General features: G+C 35.0%; 1 protein-coding gene across 2 annotated transcripts; it reads left to right on the plus strand.

Moving 5' to 3' along the window:
* The first annotated feature begins 5,925 nt into the window (after positions 1-5,925).
* Positions 5,926-20,054, plus strand: LOC149572081 (uncharacterized). 2 transcript variants are annotated; one of them, XM_089813391.1, is made up of 10 exons: positions 5,926-7,268; positions 7,631-7,691; positions 9,870-10,104; positions 14,443-14,681; positions 17,925-18,176; positions 18,273-18,453; positions 18,562-18,650; positions 18,835-18,908; positions 19,018-19,251; positions 19,441-20,054. In XM_089813391.1, the coding sequence occupies exons 1-9, from the start codon at positions 6,970-6,972 to the stop codon at positions 19,094-19,096; spliced, it is 1,509 nt and encodes a 502-aa protein (XP_089669517.1). In that variant the 5' UTR covers positions 5,926-6,969; the 3' UTR covers positions 19,097-19,251; positions 19,441-20,054. The 2 variants fall into 2 exon arrangements, with proteins under 2 accessions (XP_089669517.1, XP_089669516.1); XM_089813390.1 differs by having other exon boundaries at positions 19,018-19,245.
* Positions 20,055-21,129: the final 1,075 nt, after the last annotated feature.

Below are 21,129 nucleotides of genomic sequence, written 5' to 3' on the forward strand. Positions count from 1 at the left end.
TATGAATTTTCATCCATTATGAATAAAATATTCATTTCCATTCATTATGAATAAAATATTCATTTTTTGAGATAAATGTTAGTTTTAAATTTATTTGAAATGAATAGTCATGTGTATTTTTCAAATGGGTTGTAATAGTTGATTTGAATTAATTCATTTTATTCTTTGATTCAGTTAATTCAATTTGAACCTTCACCATGAGATATAATTCTACATTTAAAGGATTCACCAATTTTGGGTGATTACAATCTTATTGAAAAAGGATTAACAAGTAGTTGGGACTTTGTGTGGAAGAGAATATAAGACGCAGCTACAGGACTTAATGGGTACTGGCAATAAAGAGATATGTATATTATTCTTGTATCATGTATAATGTCTAGAAATTTATTTATTCGTGCTATAACTTTGGAATAGTGAACCTTGTATGCTTCTAGCATTGGTATTACTCGTTGGGATAGTTTAGTTCTATGAGCTATTTGCAATCTCTCTAAAATGCTTTCAGGACAGATCAAGTAGCATAAGCGATTGCATTCAAGGAAGGAAGAACTTGATAATTTCTTCCATGAGATTGAGTTGGTGGTAGAAGATGTTTCTTTGAAGAGGAGGAATTCACATGAAGAGGGAGTTTGACAAACCATTAGAGGCAACCTTGGACAAAGAAGTCAAGAGGTTGATCCAAGTACTTGGAGCTCCAAATGGAAGTAACATTATCATGACTGTCAAGCCTAATTATAAATCCATACTTAAATTACATGTGTAAGGGAAATCACTCTTATGAACATAGTTGTGAATATTTGTAGATATGCCATATGTTGAGAGTCTCTTGACACGAGGCATCATCCATGATTAGAAATGTGATTAGGGCATACTCCTATGCTAAATGTGTTAGTTTAAAGAATAATTTTGACAACTGAGTGTCAATACACTTAACCATTTTTTCCACTAAACAATGCCGAACAAAGAGTAGGTGTCGAGTAATATGAATTACCAAGCTATATCAAGTGCCGAGTGTTAACAAGTGCCGAGTGATACAGTTTTGTTTAGGTGCCGAGCTATCTAGGAAACAACATGTGCCGAGCATCAGCAATGCCTCAGGAGCCGAGTAACTCAGGATATTAGCATGAGAGTTTGTGATTGCACAAACTATTCATCTAAACTGTTTTTATAGTTGACATAAGATAAATCTCGAAAGATATAGAGATAAGAACGAATCTTTTACATTTCCTATGCAATTTGCATGCAGCCGATTGGAAAAACTTGGAAAGGCATGCAACCAATCAGCAAAAGACAAGTATTGAGCGGGAAATTGAGATTCAATATGGATCGTAGATCCATATCTAACCCTAAGTCTTTGAAGTCTTTTTAAGGAAGATGAAAGGTTCAAAAAAAAAAAAGAGATGATGAGAAGAGTAGAGCAGAATTAAAAAGGAAAAATAGAATGGTATTTGGCGAGAGGAGACTTAGAAAGTAAAAGCAGCAATTCATTAATCAGTTGATCAGAACAAAGCAAGGTAGACAAACAGAAATCGGATCCCAGAGGATTGAAATCAGAGAAAGAGCAAGAACAAGGTGTCTGCATTCAGTAATCAAGGATTACAAACAATCAAGTTTTTAATACCTAATACTCTCTTACCATTGTATTAGAAAGAAAATCCTATGTAGATAGGTTGGCTTAACAGCTATTTGTAGATCCTTATCAAAAGGTGATTAAATCCTTTAACAGGGTGACACTTCATGTTAAGTGTTTGAAATCCTTTAACTAGGTCACTATTGACACAGTGTAAAGCCTTTAGTAAGGCAGGCCTTTAACAGGGTAGACCATCAGAAGTAGTTGAACAATATTGCTGCAGTAATTTTTGTGGGTATCATCCCCACCCCAATTTTACCTTCTTATTCCTGGAGGGTTTCTGGGTTACCGAATTCCAGTGTTATGTGTAGTTGATGCATGTGTTTAGTTTCATGATTACTTGATGTATTTACATGTATGCAATTTACTTCCATCTAAAAGTTTTATTGGCTAAAGTGTGATACTTATGATTCACCCCCCCCCCCCCCCCCCCCCTCTCATAAGTACTCTTTCCATATTTGAATATTCCAACAAAATGAAGTTGGATTCTTCCACAAGGAAAGACTTGGAGTAGAAAAACATAAAACTTGTATTTTTTGGTGATTTATTCTCTCGTGCTTTATTTTTATGCAAGGGTTGTGCATAAGGAACTTTCTAAAATAATTTGTAGATGCATTGAATGTAGATTCTTTAGAAACAATTTCCTCCTGTACGAAAACTCTATGACTACAAGGCATTGTTGTAGAGAATTAAGAGAGAAATGAGAAGTTATTTGAACATGGTTATGCTGTCAGATTTTCTGTACAATGGAGCAAGATGTAAATCTTCATGTGAAGGCTGCAAATGTATTGTAAATTGTTGTTGAATAATACATTAGCTTGATGGTTTGGAGGGTTGGGTTTGAATAATACTCTATAGGGTGCTCTCATTTCCCTTTATAATCTTGGTCATATTAGTTCAAAAGGAGTAAACTATGTTAAGATGGTTTCTCTACTAATTAGAAAATTATATCAGTTAAAGGGACTATGATTCATGGGGTGAAGTTCCATGTGAATCAAGGATTTCTAGACTATAACATTCCTAGATAGATGATTACTTGTTGAACTAGAGAGCATGACAATTCATTTGAGGCAACTTTCGACAAAGAGAGGGAGCAAATAGAGGATATGTTTCAAACTCACGGGTAGTATTATTTTATTTGTAGCAAGCCTCTAGCTTTGGAAAAATAGAGGGATAGGATAGAGGATATGTTTCAAATTCAAAGGGAGTCTTGACACCTTATTAGAAATAACCTTGACAAGGAGGTCAAAAGGTTAGTGTTTCTTCATGAATAAGAAGTTCAAAGTGAAATCCCTTGCAATATATTCTTCTTTACGAGAGATACGTTTGAGGTGAAAACATTATTCTTTGATATCATCAACGATGGATGTCATGACAACAACACGTGAAAGTATCTGCAGTGACTTTCAAATGACTATCAATTGTATTTGCAGAAGTTATTAGAAGGTGACGATCTTTTAATAACTTAAATCATGATATACATTTTTTTGTAAATGTTGAAATAGATCATGGAAGGCTTTATTTTGTAAATCAAATAACTAAGTGTCAGATGCCATTAAATTGATAGTCTATAAGTTGTTCATATAGATATATGATAGGTACTTGGTGAATATCTTGCCTTGATATTCTAACAGGCCATTACCACATTGAGTACTTGGTGAATATCATTTAGTCGATGCTTTGATAGGACATTACTCATAGTACTTGGTGAATATCATTTGATTGATGTTCTAATAGGCCAATGCTCATGTTACCCAACATGATATCAAATAGTAATTAGTGAATATCATGTGTTTGATATTTTGATAAACCAATACTTAATATGATATCATATTCTCAAAATTTTTCAATCAAAGATTTCCTAGATGTCTTATTCCAAAATATTATCAATGGTGTACTATTTACCTATATGTTTATCCTCCCTCACTAAGTGGGAGTGTTAATGTTAATGTAGTTTCAGTCGGATAATATTGCATTGGAGACATTCGTATATATATTAAATACTTTGTGTATATATGATATATATACATAATTCACACACACTCTCTCTCTCTCTCTCTCTCTCTCTCTCTCTCTCTCTCTCTCTCTCTCTCTCTCTCTCTCTCTCTCTCTCATGACAATAAGCAAAATGTTATTGATAACTAATGAGAGTTAAAGAGACATATCTTGATGGAGACATGCCTCTTAACATTATATACATATGTTATGAGAAAGTGACTTGAAACACACAAAAATCTACAAATGTTATTACAAGTCACAACAAAGACAAATCTAATAAAACTCAACATAATATAATTTACAAATTTTAATGAAATCAAACAAAACCATCTACAATTGCTAGGTATTGATATTACCGTTATAGCCTTGAAATAATTTTATCATTATCATATTTAAAAAAAAAATTATGTTGATCAAAACAACCATCACTCTTTAAAAATGTTGATTTTCATATATTCCACTTACATTAGGAGAGGATTAAATGATTGGTGTTTCTCCTTGAAGCATTAAGTATTTGATTCTACATGTTGTAGTGGAACAAAACTCAAATCAATAGTTCCTATTTCCACCCTCTATGGATTGTCCCTTATCAACAATCTAGTGTTTGGTTCAACCATTTGAATAATGAAAAACATGCTAAAGCTGCCCATTATGGTTTCACACAACTTAAAGCCTCCTCTTTGGAAACCAATTCCAATGCTCATGCAAGAAAAATAGAAGACATGTCCAAAATTTTCACTAGTGGAAGATTTATCTTTAGAAATTCCTCTCCAAGAATAATCTCTACATTATTCCAAAAGTGGGGATTGACAAATTTGAAAGTCCTCCCAATCTTCTCATGACCCACACTTCCTCTAAATGGCTAGAGTTGCTCACGTGAATAGAGGAAGAAATTAGCCTCCAATGTACGTTTCTATCTATTACTACCAACCCACCTTTGCATGCTTCTTCAGCCAAATGCCATGTCTCAAACAACTGCCCTTCTTAAATCCTCCCATGTGTCAACTCCTTTGATTCTAGATCCGTCCCATTACTTCCCAAAAGTTTTAGGTTTTTGACATCATCCTTCTCGATAAATCATTCCTAAATTTAATGAAGAAATGAAATTCATATGGCCTTCGTCCTCTAAACTCCTTTGCATTGATACTTCACAATTGTTGCTAATCCTTCAATATAAGTCCAAGGGGTGCTAACTTGATCTAGTTGAAAGTTTAAATTGAATCTAGGGTATGTTGTAACGCCTGACCATCAAATTAACTTGGTTACAAAATTCCCCTTGTTTAATCTTCTCCTTACCAAGCATCAAACAATCTCATTCAATTTCTCTGAAATCCTCCACTATTTTCTCCTTAAGGTTGGCTAAAGACACTATTTCAACATTAAATTTGTCACCTCATTATCTTTCCTTTTAACATGAGAAATTTAAAAAATCCTCAAATGTCTCCAACAATGCCTTAATCATGTAAATGTATTTGTTCAAGTACCATACTCTCGAACTTCCTTTGATTAGGTCGTTAATAATTATTTTTGAATTCCCTTCCAAATATAGCTTCAACACATTCAATTTGATGACATTCTTGATAGTGAAAAAGGGCAACCTATACATTTGCCTCATTAGTTGTTCGTTACAATAGACTTTCTGCTCCAAAAAACTAAATATTACTATTACTATTCCTGAGCACCAATCATACTCCTGATGAGTTTTAGTTTCCCTTCAAAGCCCCATCAAAATTATCTTTGTCCATCCATTCTTGGACGATTTCCAAGATTCTCTTAATCCTATTTGCTCGAGGACGAGCCCTCAAAGATCTATTAATGAACTATATCATTAATGAATTTTATTTAAAAAATATATAAAAAACTTTCTTGACCAACCACATTACCAATTAATGATTTTATGCATCTTTAAGGAAGACCTTAGAAAATGACATGAACTTGAACATCACAATTCAATTTATTAAAAAGACTATTAAAAAAGATTTATAAAGAGAGAGGCCTTGGAAAGTACCGTTGTCCGAAAAGTGTGTTCGACATTTTTAATCCAGGCGGTGAAGTTGGCAACCGACCGTTTGAATTTTAATTTTATTAATATTATTTATTATTTATAATCTAGGCGAAAAAATGCCTGTATAAATAGCAAGCCACTCGTACATTTCACACCTGAAACCCAAGCATCCAACATATCCACTTGCTCGAATCATCGATATTCGCTCACGGTTTAAAGTTAACTCAAGCGAGATCAGTTAACTCTGGTTAGGGTTCGAACAAAGTGCAGATCAAAGTGTTGCACGGGAGTCCTGTATCACGTTTCGCAACGGAAAAGTTTGAATGAAATTCTTGCAGATCTGGACTCAGCAATGCAGAGAAATCTTTCATGAGCGGGAAATTTGAGCACCCATTATAAGGTAGGCCTCTGAATTGGTTTCCAAACGAAAAAATATGCAGTATTTTGAGAGATAAAGCGTTGTGACATCAGGCGTGGAAAAGACCGAGGGGTTTGGTATTCTAAATGCTATCTTTGAGGATAGGTCTATTCATCAATTTATTTGGTGTTTTTCTCTGGAGATCAGCTATATTTTGAAATTTCCTGTTGATCTCGAAGTTTTCCTGGTTGTTGAAACATATAAGCGGTTTTGAAAATTGTCCGGCGAGAAAAGGTTTAGAAGGAATTCACTGCTTTTCTTCGAGTACAGAAGGTTCTTCAGTTTTAAAGCGTATCAAGGGTCTGGAATGGAGTGATTAGGGATGTTTAATATCGGACAATCTGGAAGAAATTGATTGAAGCAGGGAAAATTGGGAAAAAATACTAGGAAACAGTCATCCATGCTCTTCAAAACATTTTTTGTGTGGTAAATCTCTGATGCGACTAATTTTGAAGTGAGAAAGTAGTGATTTCATTACTCGGAGTTTCGAATGGATTAGGTTGATATTGTTCTGTATGTCGGAACGCATTTTGACTTCCTTATCTTAGTTCTGTCAAATACCTGTCCGCTGTGCTAGATTATCTCCCAGACCTGTAAAATTTTGGGTATCTTGAATCTCTTTTATAGATATTGCCAAACCTGCAAAGAAAAATAATATTGTTGGCTCCTGAACAAGTTTGGGTGTTTTTCTCCGATCAAACGTTGATTTGATGCGGCACTGAAGTTTCATTTGTAAATTCAACGGCAGTGGATTAACGAGGAGAGGGAAGTAATGTCAAATTTTTTGAAGGCAAAATACTTGCAGTACAGCTTCAATCTAGGGATTTGTTAAGACTTGAAGATCTCTTGCTGCATAAAATTTTAAATTCTAGGTTGCCGCTAATTTCGATAATATTAGACCCTGTGAATTTATCCAACAAAATGTCAAACGGCCGGGTCGATAATTATTCTCGGTCGTTTCAAAGAAATTCTCAGCAGCAGCAACAACAACAGCTAATGTATGCTCAAAGAAATTATCAGCAACAGCAGCAGCAACAACAACATTTCCTGAAGCAGCAAAACATCCAACAACTACAACCGCCACAACATCAAAATATCCAACAATTACAGTATGCAATGCGTAGGAATCATCAACAGTTAGAGCCCCCAACGCACGTTCGTGCAGAAGAAAATCTGGATGATCAGGAAGAGAAGATTCTGACGGAAGATGTCAACTCGAGGTATATATTGTTGGCTGCACTTCCAAGCTCATTGTAATTATTCCCCTTGAAATTCGTTGGAGATAATTCAGTAATTTTTTGGATACGATACATTCCATTTTAACACTTGAGATTTCCGTCTTGCTTATGTTTTTATTATCTCCTGTTGGCCAAAATGGTATTGGAGTTAATTCTCTGGTGCAATTGGACTGATCGTAATATGCACATGTTCATCTCCCACGCTCATTTGTATTTGCTCTTGTCGGCTGCAGTGCTGGATTTTTGTCCGATTCTTCGAGCTTGAATTAATTTTGTTGGACGTTTAACGTTGATAAAAATTATTTTAAAGGCGGTCACTTATTTTTTCTACTTCTACTTTGCAGCTCGCAAGAGTGGAAAGCTCAGCTGAAAATGCCTCAGCCTGATTCGAGGTACAGGACTGAGGTATGGATCTTTCTTTCAGGTTAATGAATAGTATCCTGTGTTATTATCTAAAAATAATATTTACAGCAGAACTTGCAATTTTGAATTAAACGCTGGTTTTTCAGTCATAAGAATTATTTGTAAACGCTGTTTGTGTACCCTGTGAACTTTTTGTTGAACTGAAGAAATTCAGTGGATGTATTTATTGCTAAGCCTAATTGAAATGTATGAGCCACCTCGTGCTTTCATTTACGGAAAACGAAGACATGTTTTTTGGTTTTTAAAAAAAATTTAGCTTGACATTTTTGTTACGGTGGGAGACAATATTCAGTTTGAATAGTCTCCTTTTCCAGATTTTTGGGATATCATATTTTCAAAATTTGGGGACGATGGGGGAACAGTTACTAAAATATTAATACATTCAAATTTTTTTAATACAAATAATTAAGAGTGGATGGAATTCGTTGTTCCAGTTTTGGCTTTCATCATACGCCTCCTCAGGTAGACGTCGAAATCATATTCTTCCAGTTTTTGCTTTGTGCCTGCAGTTAAATTAGCTACTATGTTTTAACCTGATTGTTGTACTACAGAGGCATTAAGCAGTTTGATGTTGTTACCTTGTACATAACACTAAAAGCTGATGTATCTAAAAAATAAAATTTGAAACAAATCTTAATTGCAAATATTACTGTATAACAGCCCTTAATTAAATGAAACAAATAAATTTGCTATTTAAAATAAAATACATTCTACTTTTCAAATAAACATAAAGGAACTATGCACCATGGAGTTTTTGGGATGGGGACGTTTTAGGGGATGGGGAAATGTTTCCAGTATGGGTATGGGTCATAGGACCTCAGGGGACGGTGATAAAAAATGTAGGGATTTTTTTATTTTAATATATAGAGACAGAATTCAAATATGCATATCATAACATTGATAAACCATTCACCATAGACATTTGAGAAGATCAATACATGGAATATTATCAAATGGCAAATGCTAAATACTTCCATTATAACAATATCACATACATATATAACAAAAATCAAAATACCTAAAGGCTCCAAGTATCATGCATGAAATCAAAATGAAATAAAGAGAAGTCCAACTAAAATAGTTACTAAATACTAAACGCAATCTTTCCTCACTGCTGCCACTACTCTTATGTTTTTTTTTTCTTCCTCTTAGCAAGTATGTCAAATCTAAAAATGAGTAAAAGAGTTAGTGTTTTAATAGACCAAATATGGTTTGTATATTTTTATTATGTCTTTAAGACGACTAGGGGCCTGTGCAGAGAAAAAAAAATGTTTTTTTGGGGATGTTTTCGCTTTACCGGAGTGGCTGGAAAAAAGAGGACAGCCAACAGTTTTGGGGTTGGATAGGGGACGGTTTTGCCGTCCCTGGTACTGCCAGCCGTCCCCAAGTTTCCTACCAAAAACATTTGGCTGTTTTGGGGATTTTTCCAAATTTGCCAAAAAGAGGATGACTTAGGGGATGACAAAAATCCGCCCCCGCATCCCTGGTATGGGTATGACCCCAAAACCTGAAACACTGTAAAGGAAGTAATGTTAAAAAAAATTAAATAATCGTTGAAATTTTTCTTTAGCAAAATAAAACAATTTTGAAGGAAAAAACAATTCTTATGGAAATGCAAATAACTCTTCAAACCTAAGTTCTATCCCATGTGAAGGGTGGGGATAGAGTGACAGCAGGGGACACAATCTGTGGATTGCAGTCCAGAGGTCATTTTTGGGGTGCACACATATATAAAAATACTCACTTTAAGAAATCCTCTTTATTTCTTGTTGAGTCCAATCTTTTTGTTGGGTTCATGCAAAGTTTGGTGGTTCTCCTCAATATTTAGCTAGTCAAGCTCATGACTCCACCTCAGTCTTTCGACCTTTTGACTGAGAAGTGTTCCTCAAGTGTTGAAATCCCAATCTACATATTTTTTTGATTTTGAGGTATTGATGCTTAAAAACTAGTCCCCTAGAATTTGGGAGAGGACTTTGATCTCAACAGCCAAAGGAATGCAAATTAGTTGGGCAGATGAGCCATTTCCAATGTGTGCTTATATTAACTGTATGTGTTTGCATTTCACAATTTTCAAATATTTGTTTCTTCTTCAGGAAAATCATTTTGTGAATTTTGGTTTGGTTCACTGATGTAATGTTATATTTTGCCTTTGTTTAACAGGATGTTACTGCCACAAAGGGGAATGAGTTTGAAGATTATTTTCTCAAGAAAGAGCTATTAATGGGCATATATGAGAAAGGGTTTGAAAGGCCCTCCCCAATTCAGGAAGAAAGCATTCCTATTGCTTTAACAGGGAGTGATATTCTTGCTCGTGCAAAGAATGGGACAGGCAAAACTGCTGCATTTTGCATTCCTGCAATAGAGAAGATAGAACAAAATAAAAATGCTATTCAAGGTATCATTTAAGCCTAAACTAGTTTGTGATTAATTTTATTCTTTATATTAATCCTTGACGGTAGACTACCTTGGACTTTTTAATTCTTGCATTCTGCAGTACTGATATACACATCAAATAAGTTTTGTTAGCATATTTTTATTTAATTATATACACGAGTTCCTACAATCCACGTAACAGTTGTGATGCTTTTGTTAGAGAACTTTCTGTAGTTTATTGCTGATCAATTTTTCAGATCACACTCCCTGATCCATCATTGAAAAGAGTATTTCAATCTTGAATGATTAGAGATGGTGTCTCACTGTCTAGAGTGTTCATATTAGTGTAAAAGCAGAGAGACTGGTTGTACTCTTGCTGTGTGAGATGGATGGAAATTTATTGTGAATGGAGAAGCTTACAAAGAAAACCTCTGACTATATGAAGAGGTTTGTTTTTAATATATTGTATGGCCGAGCAAAGCTTTAAAGATATTAACCTACAAAGCAGTGTCACTAAACAAAGCACTAACAGCCAACCCTGAGGGCAGCAAAATATAAAGACCCAGCTAGACAGAAGTGGGGTTGAACATTAGAGAGTTGCTACATATTCGCATCCTGCAAGCACAATTATTGTTAAATCAGAAATATTCTATGTTTTCAGGAGTTAGCTTTTGCTGAAGATCACATAATAAACCATACTGGAATATTTACACCTAGATGAAAACTCCAGAAACTTGAGGAAACTCCTAGCAGAACTATCCATATCTGTTTACTGAAGGAGAATTCACTCAACTGGGACTCACTGCAGGAAGATCTTGTCTGTTTGACCAAGTGATCTGAAAGCTTCTTGGACGGCTGATCTCATCAGAATATTCATCAACTGAGATTCTGAAAGCACAGTTACTATGTGTCTCTGAATCCTGAAACAACGATCTTTAACCCTGGCTACTGCCTTGAGCTGGAAATAAGTGAATATAAAGAGAATTTTGTAGAGGAGCACAAGAATAAGGTTTGGTCCTTTAACAATGACCATTTGCCGAAAGCGCCAAATCTATATATTTTAATATTTATATATATAGTACTCAATATATCACTTCTTTTGTATATCCTTTAGGAATTAAATTTATTTTGCCAGTGATTATCACACTTTGTATATTAAATTAGGATGTTTAACCTTAAAATATGATTAGGTGAAGAGAATGAGAGCAATCTTTCTAAGAATGCTAAATTTAAACATGACTCAGTAAATGTAGGATACCAACTACTTCCAATAGTTGCAGAACACAAACATTGAACCAGACAATTTTAAAATTTTAAATTCTGTTATAGAAGTTAGTGCTATGAAGATCACAAATCGATGAGGTAGTGCTTAAAAGAAGCGGTGAAAATAAAAAATTGTGAATGAAACTATTAATCAGGCTTGGATGTCCATAGTTAATAAAAGTAAGTGAGTACTCCCCATAAAAAAAAAGCCTAGTATATATTGTCCAAAAGCAATAAATTTTATTTATGTGTTCAAACTATTTATTTTCATTAATATTTGTATTTGTAATAATTGAAACTAATGGCTTCTTGTGTGTGCATGTGTTATTTGATTTGTTTGGATCAAATTATCTATAAAAGGATCATTTGAGTGGTTGTAAGATGTTGATCCTAAAATTATTGCTTAAATCATGATCCAAAGGCTTGTTTTCTAATTATCAGTGTAACACGGGGACGCGTCCCCCCCCCCCCCAAAATTGGGCTGTTTCGGAGACGGGGATGTCCTCGGGACGGGGGGACGACGTCTCGGTGTTTCGGGCGGCGCCACTTAGAGCGCCACTGCCGCCGGAGATGTCTCCGAGACGGCTAGAGGTCTCCGAGTGTGGGGGTGCGGGGGGACGCCAAGGAGTCTCCATTGATTTGACATTTTGATTTGGACTCTAGGAGACTTGTAGTTTTTGTTTGCATTATATACTTATTTTGATATCATGATTCATGGCACATGATACTTATTGTAATCATCTTTATGTCATGACTCATATGATTATTGATTACTATTAGATAGTAGAATCTAGATACTCATACTATTGATTTGAAGGCTGATATATAGAGTTTAGACTAATATTTATTATTTGCTGATGTTCAATGTTTAATGTTCATTGTTTGGTTGTCATTTGATCATGAATCATGATATTCTAGTTGATATGGTATATGCTATACCATATGTATAGTATATACACCCCTACTCCTTCCGCCACCCCCCCATCCCCCGCCACCGTCCCCCCGCCGTCCCCCTGCCATCCCCAAATCAAGGCCCCTCTGTCCCCCCGTCTCGGAAACTTGTCCCCCCCGTCCCCCCGTCTCCCAAGGCGGTGTAATTATGCTAATTATTGAACCTTATGTTGATTAATTGAGTATGCAACAAGAGCAAATTAACCTAGATTCAAGCATTTAGAGAGATTTCAGAGAATGGAGGCCAGTTGTAATTGCATCATTGCAATGATCATTCTTGGTAGGCGTAAATGTGACTTTTATTGGTGTCATTTTCACATTAAATGGTTTGAAGAACATGATGCTATTTAGAACTATTGGATTTCCACAATTCATAACATAATAACACACTGCTGTGATTTCTGGGTTCGATTGTGTGAGAGCTTTTACACTTCAATGTTTCAGATTGTGCACTCTGTGATCCATCATCGGTGTCTTTTTCTTTTTCGCTCGCTTTCTTCCATCATACTAGCATCCAAATAATAGACCATAGACTCTGATCTGAAATGTTGATGTGCAAAAACTCTCCCTTAATCAAACCCAAAATCACAGCAGCACGATGTCATTTTTTAATTTGGAACTTTTTTCTTAACTGCTTTATTAGAATGTAACTGTTTGGCAAGGCAACTTTGTTTATGATCTTTTGGTTAACTGTGATAATGTTAAATTTGGGGTTCCTATAAGTTGGAAAATGGAGGTGATTAATCATAATGAAATTTAAGCAAAATTAATTTGTATAGGGTTGACTTATGGTTGCCTTCTAATACCCACTGATATGCATGACTTATAATTTCATTTGTTAATGGTTGTCTCTGACATGCCTAATTTGGCTTGATTTGTGAGCTGTTTAATCTTCAGTTACCGATTTGCAGCATCCTGGCCTGGATTAGGAAGTGGATTCATTCTGATGTGGATGTGGATGCCGGTGCCCCATGGATTTGCACTTTTAGCTTCCACAAGCATCCACTGGCCCAGCGTCAAAACTTACTTTTTTTTTGATTAAATATTGTCAGAAATAAGACAGTGCCTTCAGTTTCCTTCAATCACAAAGTAATATCCAAAATTCACAAAGAAAAACTCGTTAGTGGATCAAAGAACATCTTGGATGCCCTTTAATGCCTCAGATCCAGTACCTTGTTGGTATTTTTGAATTCAGCCTATCTAACAAGTTGAAATAAAAAGGAACTCCTCTCTTTTGAGCAAATAATGCTTTTATTCATAGAGTCCTATAAAACACCTTTGTTTAAAAGAAACCAGAGCCAAAACCATGCCATTTAACCTGCGGGCACAGGTAAATCCAAAAACCAAGTTACACCGAGTCAATTTAGAGGGCAGGTATATTTAAAACCACCTATGAGTTCTTTTGTAGAAAATGTTTTATTTTTAACACTTTTCAGCAGGAGGTAATCTGATTTCCAGACTTTCTCATGTCATTGCAAACATAAATCCAAGCATTTTTAATGGGTAGTTTATCATTGCTCTGTACAGACCCTGGGGAAACTGCTCAAGAAGTGCTTGCAATTCTTGACATATGAACATAGTTAATGGTGGACATTAAAAAAAAATGCTTGTGGGCACAGAAAAACTCAAAGGTAGCAAGGGTCACAGCTGGTCCTTTATTTTCTATACACCCCAACTGTGTTATTTTCTGAGGAAAGTCGGAGAAAGACGTCATTTAAATCGATATCTTCCTTTTTAAAATTAAACAAGTTAGAATTTTTTTAATATATTGAGCTAGAATTTGTATTTAACTTTTACAATTCAATATCATACTATCATTTGTATTTAAAATTTTGTATATATCTTACACACACACACACACATACACACACTCACGTATATGTATGTATTAAAATAAACATATTATTACAAACACATCCAAAAATTGGCAACTTAGGAACTTTAATCTCATAACAATGTGTTTGGAATGGGGATAATAGAAAAAGTACTATGTGATGACCTTTTTTAAATTTTTGGGCAATAAAATGTATTTGCTTGGATGTGTTGATTGATTTGGAAAATTGTTCCTTCTGTCATTTTCTAGTATATACTAAACTCTTCACATTAAATGATTAGTTGTCAATAATTTTTTGTGCCTTTAATGCAGTTCTTATTTTAGTTCCAACTAGAGAGCTGGCCCTTCAAACATCACAAGTGTGCAAGGAACTAGCGAAGCACCTTAATATTCAGGTAATGGCCAGTACAGGAGGAACTAGTTTGAAGGATGATATAATGCGCCTGTATCAGCCAGTTCATTTGCTCGTAGGAACACCTGGTAGGGTTCTGGATCTGGCAAATAAGGGCGTATGCAAGTTGAGAGATTGTGCAATGCTTGTCATGGATGAGGTGAGCTGCATTATGATTTGTGATTTTTTTTTGAGCCTTTTGGATATGGCAGAATTCCAGAGGACATTTCATATATAACTTTCTTGAAATACTGGAAATATCTATCCTGTTATGTTTGAATCTTTTTAAATTTTAGGAAGTTGCAAATATCATTCTGTCTTTTGATAGTAGCAGTGTTTCTTCATGTCTGCAGGATATAAATTGTTGTTGACATGATTTTTCAATTAAATAATATGTTTTTTTTTTAATATCAATCAAAGATTGGAAGCTGCAAAAAATGCAAATTTGCTGAAAAAAATTGAGAATGCTAAAAAATTAGTGTCATCCACTGGATATCCCAGAAGATTATGTGTCACTGAAACAGTTGGAATGAACTGCATTCCAATCCTACAGAGTGAGCACAACAAATCTGGATTCCTTAATCTCTACATGGCAATGTGTTGTAGTGCTCTGTCTGCATTAAGGTGTCTTGCAGTCAATAAGATGTAACTAGAAGCTACAAACGATTTTTTCTTCCCTTGTAGAAGTCAGTTCTGTTTTGTAAGAAAGTGGATTAGGCTGCATGTACTAGTTCTCTTGGGAATGGAGGGACTAGAATGGCAATTGTGCATGGTAATATGTAGTTCCATACATCTGCCAACTAATTGCATTGTCTTTTGTCAAAGATCACCCGCCAATTCATGTTAAATTCTTGTACACATGTTTAGTAAATCTCATCCACTCATCCCCAACCATTGAAGCTTTGTACGGATTACATTTTTGTAAGATCCTTCATTCTGTCATTCCTCATTTTGTGCTCATCAATAAGAACAATTCTGTACCATTTTTGTTTTAATGCATATACGGCCTTTTGTAGAGGGGCTTAATATACTAATGATAGAGCTGTAGGGTGGGTTCTCTTTCATGAATGGTGGTTTCATTAACTGTATGAGCATGCTATCAGTGCACTTGTAGATCTCCTTAAGATTATATCTGACATAATACCAAATATGATGAAACTGTAAACATGGGATACAGTAGTTTCACCCAGTGAAACCTTGTGAGACTATTTTTTTTGCTTGGTCTAAATGAGGCCATTCTTCACGTAGTACTGAGAGAACAATTTTACTTGGTGTCTCCTTGTACCGCTTTGGTTTTAATGCATATACAACCATGCTTAGAGGGAAGTTCAACTTATTGCAACTTTTTGGATAATGGGCTTAATGTACTAATTCTAGAAGAGTTTAGGGTTGCATCTCTCTCACAAATGGTGTTGTCGTTTTGCCAAGCATTCAATCATTTCGCTTTTATATCTTCACCACTATGTTCTTTGGCTTCATTCCCTAGGTGCTTCATCTGCTGCTTCTGTTCATGTGTCATGCTCGTAAATTGCAAGGGCGTTCGCAACTGGAGCATCCTCTGAGGTAGAATAAAATGGACAGAAAATTGAGTGTCATTTGTTCTGAGGATGGTGGTTGCAAATGTATATATGCACCTCCTTTGCATTCACTGCAGCCTTTTTGAACAACTTGCAAATGTCTTTGAGGGTGGTTTGAATGATTAATTTGCTGCCTTGCATGTATATGCTGCCTCTGTAATCTGCTTCTGTGCATTTTGACGACCAACACTTCAATGGCATCTCTTAGAATCTTAAATGGAGTTTCCAGAGCAGTCAATTTCCCCAAGGAAGTAAGGCACATGCAATTATGTTGTCCATGAGCTGGTGGTGTTTGATGCCTTTCAACCTATCAGTGATTATTCTTCAGCCATCCAATATCTATTTGCCCTTCCCCTTCTCAAACAATGTGTTAAAAGTGGAATGACTTTTTGGAATGGTCTTGCTAGAAGGCATATAATTGCTACAAGCTTGCATACCTTGGCTGTAGCCTCCTTTATTTAGGAGATCTAGCGACATGAAAAAGAATACAATTACCAAAAAAGAATGCAATCATCTGTTTCTTGAACCTTGAATATATCTGTAACTTGTTTTTGTCAGGTGCTTCCACTGCTTCTTTTGTTCTTATGTCACAATCTTAAATTGCAAGGGCTTTTGCAACTGAAGCATCCTCTGAGGTAGAATGAAATGGACAGCAAGTTGAGTCTTGTTTGCTCTGAGGATGGTGGTTGCAAATGTATGTGCGCACCTCCCTTGCATTCACCACAGCCTTTTGAAACCACTTACTAATGTCTTTGAGGGTGGGTTGAATAATTAATCTGCTGCCTTGCACATATATGCTGCCTCCATAGTCCGCTTCTGTGCATTTTGTGGACCAACACTTCAATGGGATCTCTTAGAATCTGAAATAGATATTCCAGAGCAGTCAATTTCACCAAGTAAGGCCCATCTTTACATGCAACTATGTTGTCACTGAGCTGGTGTTGTAAGATGATTGCATTAGCCTTTGTATGTCAACCTTGTTCCTTGGGTTATTCCACACATTCATTGACGTGGATGATGCATTTATATGAACACCAATCATGCCTCTTGAGTGTTTTGAAACTGGTGCTCTGCTTTCCTATTTTTCCATTTGAACCTGATGCTAATCATGCCATTTCCTTAATTGAACCTGATACTCACACTATGGTCTTGTTTTATACATTTGTTTTGATAACTGGAAGAAATTTATTTGTTCTACGAATCAGATTTTTTTTTTTTTTTTTTGGATTTGTGTACAGGACCTGCACTCATCTTTATAATGAAAATTTGAAATATTGTTTTTTGTTGTTTATGTTACAATGCACACGTACTGCTGTAGACAGTCATTTTAGTATTATCTGTATATATTTACCGGAGATTGCAAATATTTATGATTTGTGCGGTTTAAGCCATCTTATCTCTTTTCAGGCCAATACACTTATTTTTCCTGAGTTTCAGCTTCTTATGTTTAGTAGATCAATTGACATGAAAAGGAATACTATTAACAAAAAAAATTAGCACCGACATGACTTTACCCAGGATGTTTAAGATGTTTACCCTGGATTAACTTTGCCCATTGGGTTATCAGTTATCACACAATTCACTTATTTGGACAAGGCACCTTAAAGTGACATTGTTGTTATAATGAACATTTGTATCTTTGTTTTGCATTGTTGATGTTTCAATGTGCATGGACTGCTGTACGTGGTCATAGTTCCATTTTTATTAAAGCATATGTTATTTGTATATATCTATTAGAGATTGCAAATATTTATAATTTGTGTGGTTTAAGCCATTTACAGATTTGCTTAAATTATGTTGGGCTAAAGTTTGGTACTTGTTTTCAGGCTGACAAACTTCTTTCGCCAGAGTTTCAGCCTTTGGTGGAGCAGCTTATTAGATTCCTTCCAAAAGCACGCCAAATTTTATTATTTTCTGCTACTTTTCCAGTCACTGTAAAATATTTTAAAGACAGATATTTGCGCAAACCATATGTCATCAACCTTATGGATGAACTTACACTGAAGGGTATTACACAGTATTATGCATTTGTTGAAGAGAGGCAGAAGGTTCATTGTCTTAACACACTGTTCTCCAAGGTTGGTTTCAGACATGTTTTTCCGTCTACCCCCTGAGCATTTAATAGATGAGTGTTGTGCCAACAGTTCAATGACTTTTGTTGTTGTTCCATGCAGCTCCAAATCAATCAGTCAATAATCTTTTGCAATTCTGTCAACCGTGTGGAACTTTTGGCAAAGAAAATTACAGAGCTTGGATATTCTTGTTTCTACATTCACGCAAAGATGTTACAGTCTCATCGTAATAGAGTCTTCCATGATTTTCGTAATGGTGCCTGTAGAAATCTGGTATCATCAGGTAGTTAATTATAAATGTTTTTCATCTACCCATGCAGTGTAATCTGTATAGAATTATTAGTTTGATCCATTGCATATGGTCCTTATTCTTTATATTTGTTCATGGCAGATCTGTTCACAAGAGGAATCGACATTCAAGCAGTTAATGTTGTTATCAACTTTGATTTTCCGAAAAATTCAGAAACTTATTTGCACAGGGTAAGTTGTTGATCCCAAAGTCCTGTTTACTCATAAGTAGCATTTGATGATTCGAGTAAAGAATGATATGAAGTCTTGTTTAGCTCATAACTAACAAGCAGCATCTTGATGTTTGAGGAAAGAATAATATATTTATTTATGGAAATCAAAGTTCATTCCATTTTTTGTATGTTTGCTTCTACAGGTGGGGCGATCTGGAAGATTTGGTCATTTAGGACTTGCTGTTAATCTGATCACATATGAGGACCGTTTTAATCTGTAAGTTAGGTTTTGTGTTTCCATTTGGTTTTCTTATTTGAAATACTTATTATTTTTCAAGCTGATTATTATAAGCATCTCTGATAGATAGATATTTCCCAATGCACAGGTATAGAATTGAGCAAGAGCTTGGAACTGAAATAAAGCCAATCCCACCACAGATTGATCAAACTATTTACTGTAGATAGGAGGATGGAAGCCCAGGTTTGTGGCTGTGTGCTATAGAAGTCGCAGAATAAAGAGGCTGATGGTTAGGCTGGAATTATATTGCTCTCGAATTCAACATGGAAAGGCTGCAAAGAAATTCTTATAACATGCTACTTGGCTTCCTTATCTGGTAGTGGTAATGTATTATTTTATTTCTATTTTTAATGTTGTAATGTTCATTGCCACCTATAAGTAAGTTATCAGGTTATACAGTAAAAGAACATTCCAAAAAAATATTTTCCTATTTTTAAAGATTTGCAGGAGGAAAGACTTAATATTTAGAATACTTCATTAATTTGGCTGTAATTTTTTCTTTGTATTGCAGTATAGTCAGAGCTGTGTAGCTGCACAGTTGAAGGATGCATGTTATGGCTGTGGATCACTTATGCTTGTTTCTGCATTGAAATGTGATCGCTTTTATGTACAGTTGTTCTCTAGTATTTATACTTGGGAGAACTGTTTGTTGCAGTATCATATAAACAATTTGGCAAAATTTTCCAACTGTTCTGCAGAATAGGTTGCTTTCTGCACTAAGCTATATTTGATCTGGATGTTAATTTGTTAGTGCATAGTGACCTAAGATTTTGTTTCGTCTTTAGAGTTTACATTTAATTGAAAACCTTTTTATAGTAGTGAGACTTTTGCATCTTCCCCACCACTTTTTTAATCACATGGGAGATACATTTTTCTATTAGACAACTTATCCTGCACATGACATCCCTTTAGTGAGCTGTACGCATTTGATTGTCTCTGATAGTCATGGTCAGACATACCACAATTTATGTATAATGTCTCATTAACGATAAGATCTGTTGCTCAATGTAAGGGAATTTTCTGTACATGCATAATCAGGGGCAGGATACTTGATTAAGAAAATTGGGGTTTCATGATGTTGTAGTGCTGTATGGAACAATATCATCATTTTTTGTTTTTTCTCTATCTGATGTTTTTTAAATGACACGCTAACATTATTTATGGGAATGTCTCTAATTTTTTTTATGCTGGTTTCAAAGTGCTTAAACATATTACTTATTTTGTTAACGTGTTTTGTTGTGAGAAGTGGGTCATCTGTGTTTCTTAAATTTTTTTTCCAAGTAGAAGCGTACTATTTGTCTTTTCTTGGCGGGCTTTCACGTTGAATAATTGTTTCAAGTGCTCTTTTTAAGTCTTTTGGTATGCTTGTTATTGAATGCGTCATCATAATGGGAGCTCATTTGATATTTATTTATGGTTCCTTGCATTCTTATTTAATTGTTGTAAAATGAACATAATCAAATGTCTGTAATAAATACATGGGCGTGTTAGTTTTGCAAGCAAACTTAAAATGATCATTATGCTTATTATTTTTATTTTATCAAGTAAACCTCTTGTTGAGTTTCTAAGCTTAATAAAAATATATTTTTGTCCATCTTTCTTGTGATCTATCTTTTCTCGTGGTTTGTTGTGCATATAAGGAACTATCACTTGCGTGGTTTGTTTCTTGTATTTGTGTTGTGTGTTTTATTATTGTTATTATTATTATTTATATCATCCTTCCCATTTGAAACCAAAGGAGAAAATATATTCGTCGAGCCATTGAAAAATTGTCTAATGAATTTATTTATTTTGTGCATTTGCTTATAATCGATTAATTCATAAAAAAATGGAGAGGACAAGCAAATAAAACTATTATTTTCTTTCTCAGATCTATGATGCTCTACATTTCTTTGAATCTGCAAGCTCTCTTTCTGTCAATGTTGAATGAGGATAGGATATTTGTTTTTCATTATTTTAACTCAATAATGGGAAAGAATATTCGAAGATGCTAAAGGCTGCAATCATTTTGGGGAAGAACTGATCACTCTATGTGGCACATTTGATCTCATAATTTGTAATGGTTTGGCTAGATGGGTTAAGTCAGACACTTTCACTTGCAACACATACAACAGGGCAAGTGTGGTAGATTATGCAATTTGTTCGCAGAATTTGTATGAAAATATTGAAGTTGAAATTGGAGAGCACATTTGAGATCTTA

Source organism: Cupressus sempervirens, chromosome 2, assembly GCF_028749045.1.
Source record: "Cupressus sempervirens isolate cs-2001-9-10 chromosome 2, ASM2874904v1, whole genome shotgun sequence".
In the NCBI taxonomy this organism is placed as follows: domain Eukaryota; kingdom Viridiplantae; phylum Streptophyta; class Pinopsida; order Cupressales; family Cupressaceae; genus Cupressus; species Cupressus sempervirens.

Coding starts and splice junctions, on each gene's coding strand:
- LOC149572081 (XM_089813391.1), top strand. CDS start 6,970: ATGTCAAACGGCCGGGTCGATAATTATTCTCGGTCGTTTCAAAGAAAT. Junction 7,692..9,869: donor ATTCGAGGTACAGGACTGAG/GTATGGATCTTT, acceptor TTTGTTTAACAG/GATGTTACTGCCACAAAGGG. Junction 18,651..18,834: donor CAGAAACTTATTTGCACAGG/GTAAGTTGTTGA, acceptor TTGCTTCTACAG/GTGGGGCGATCTGGAAGATT.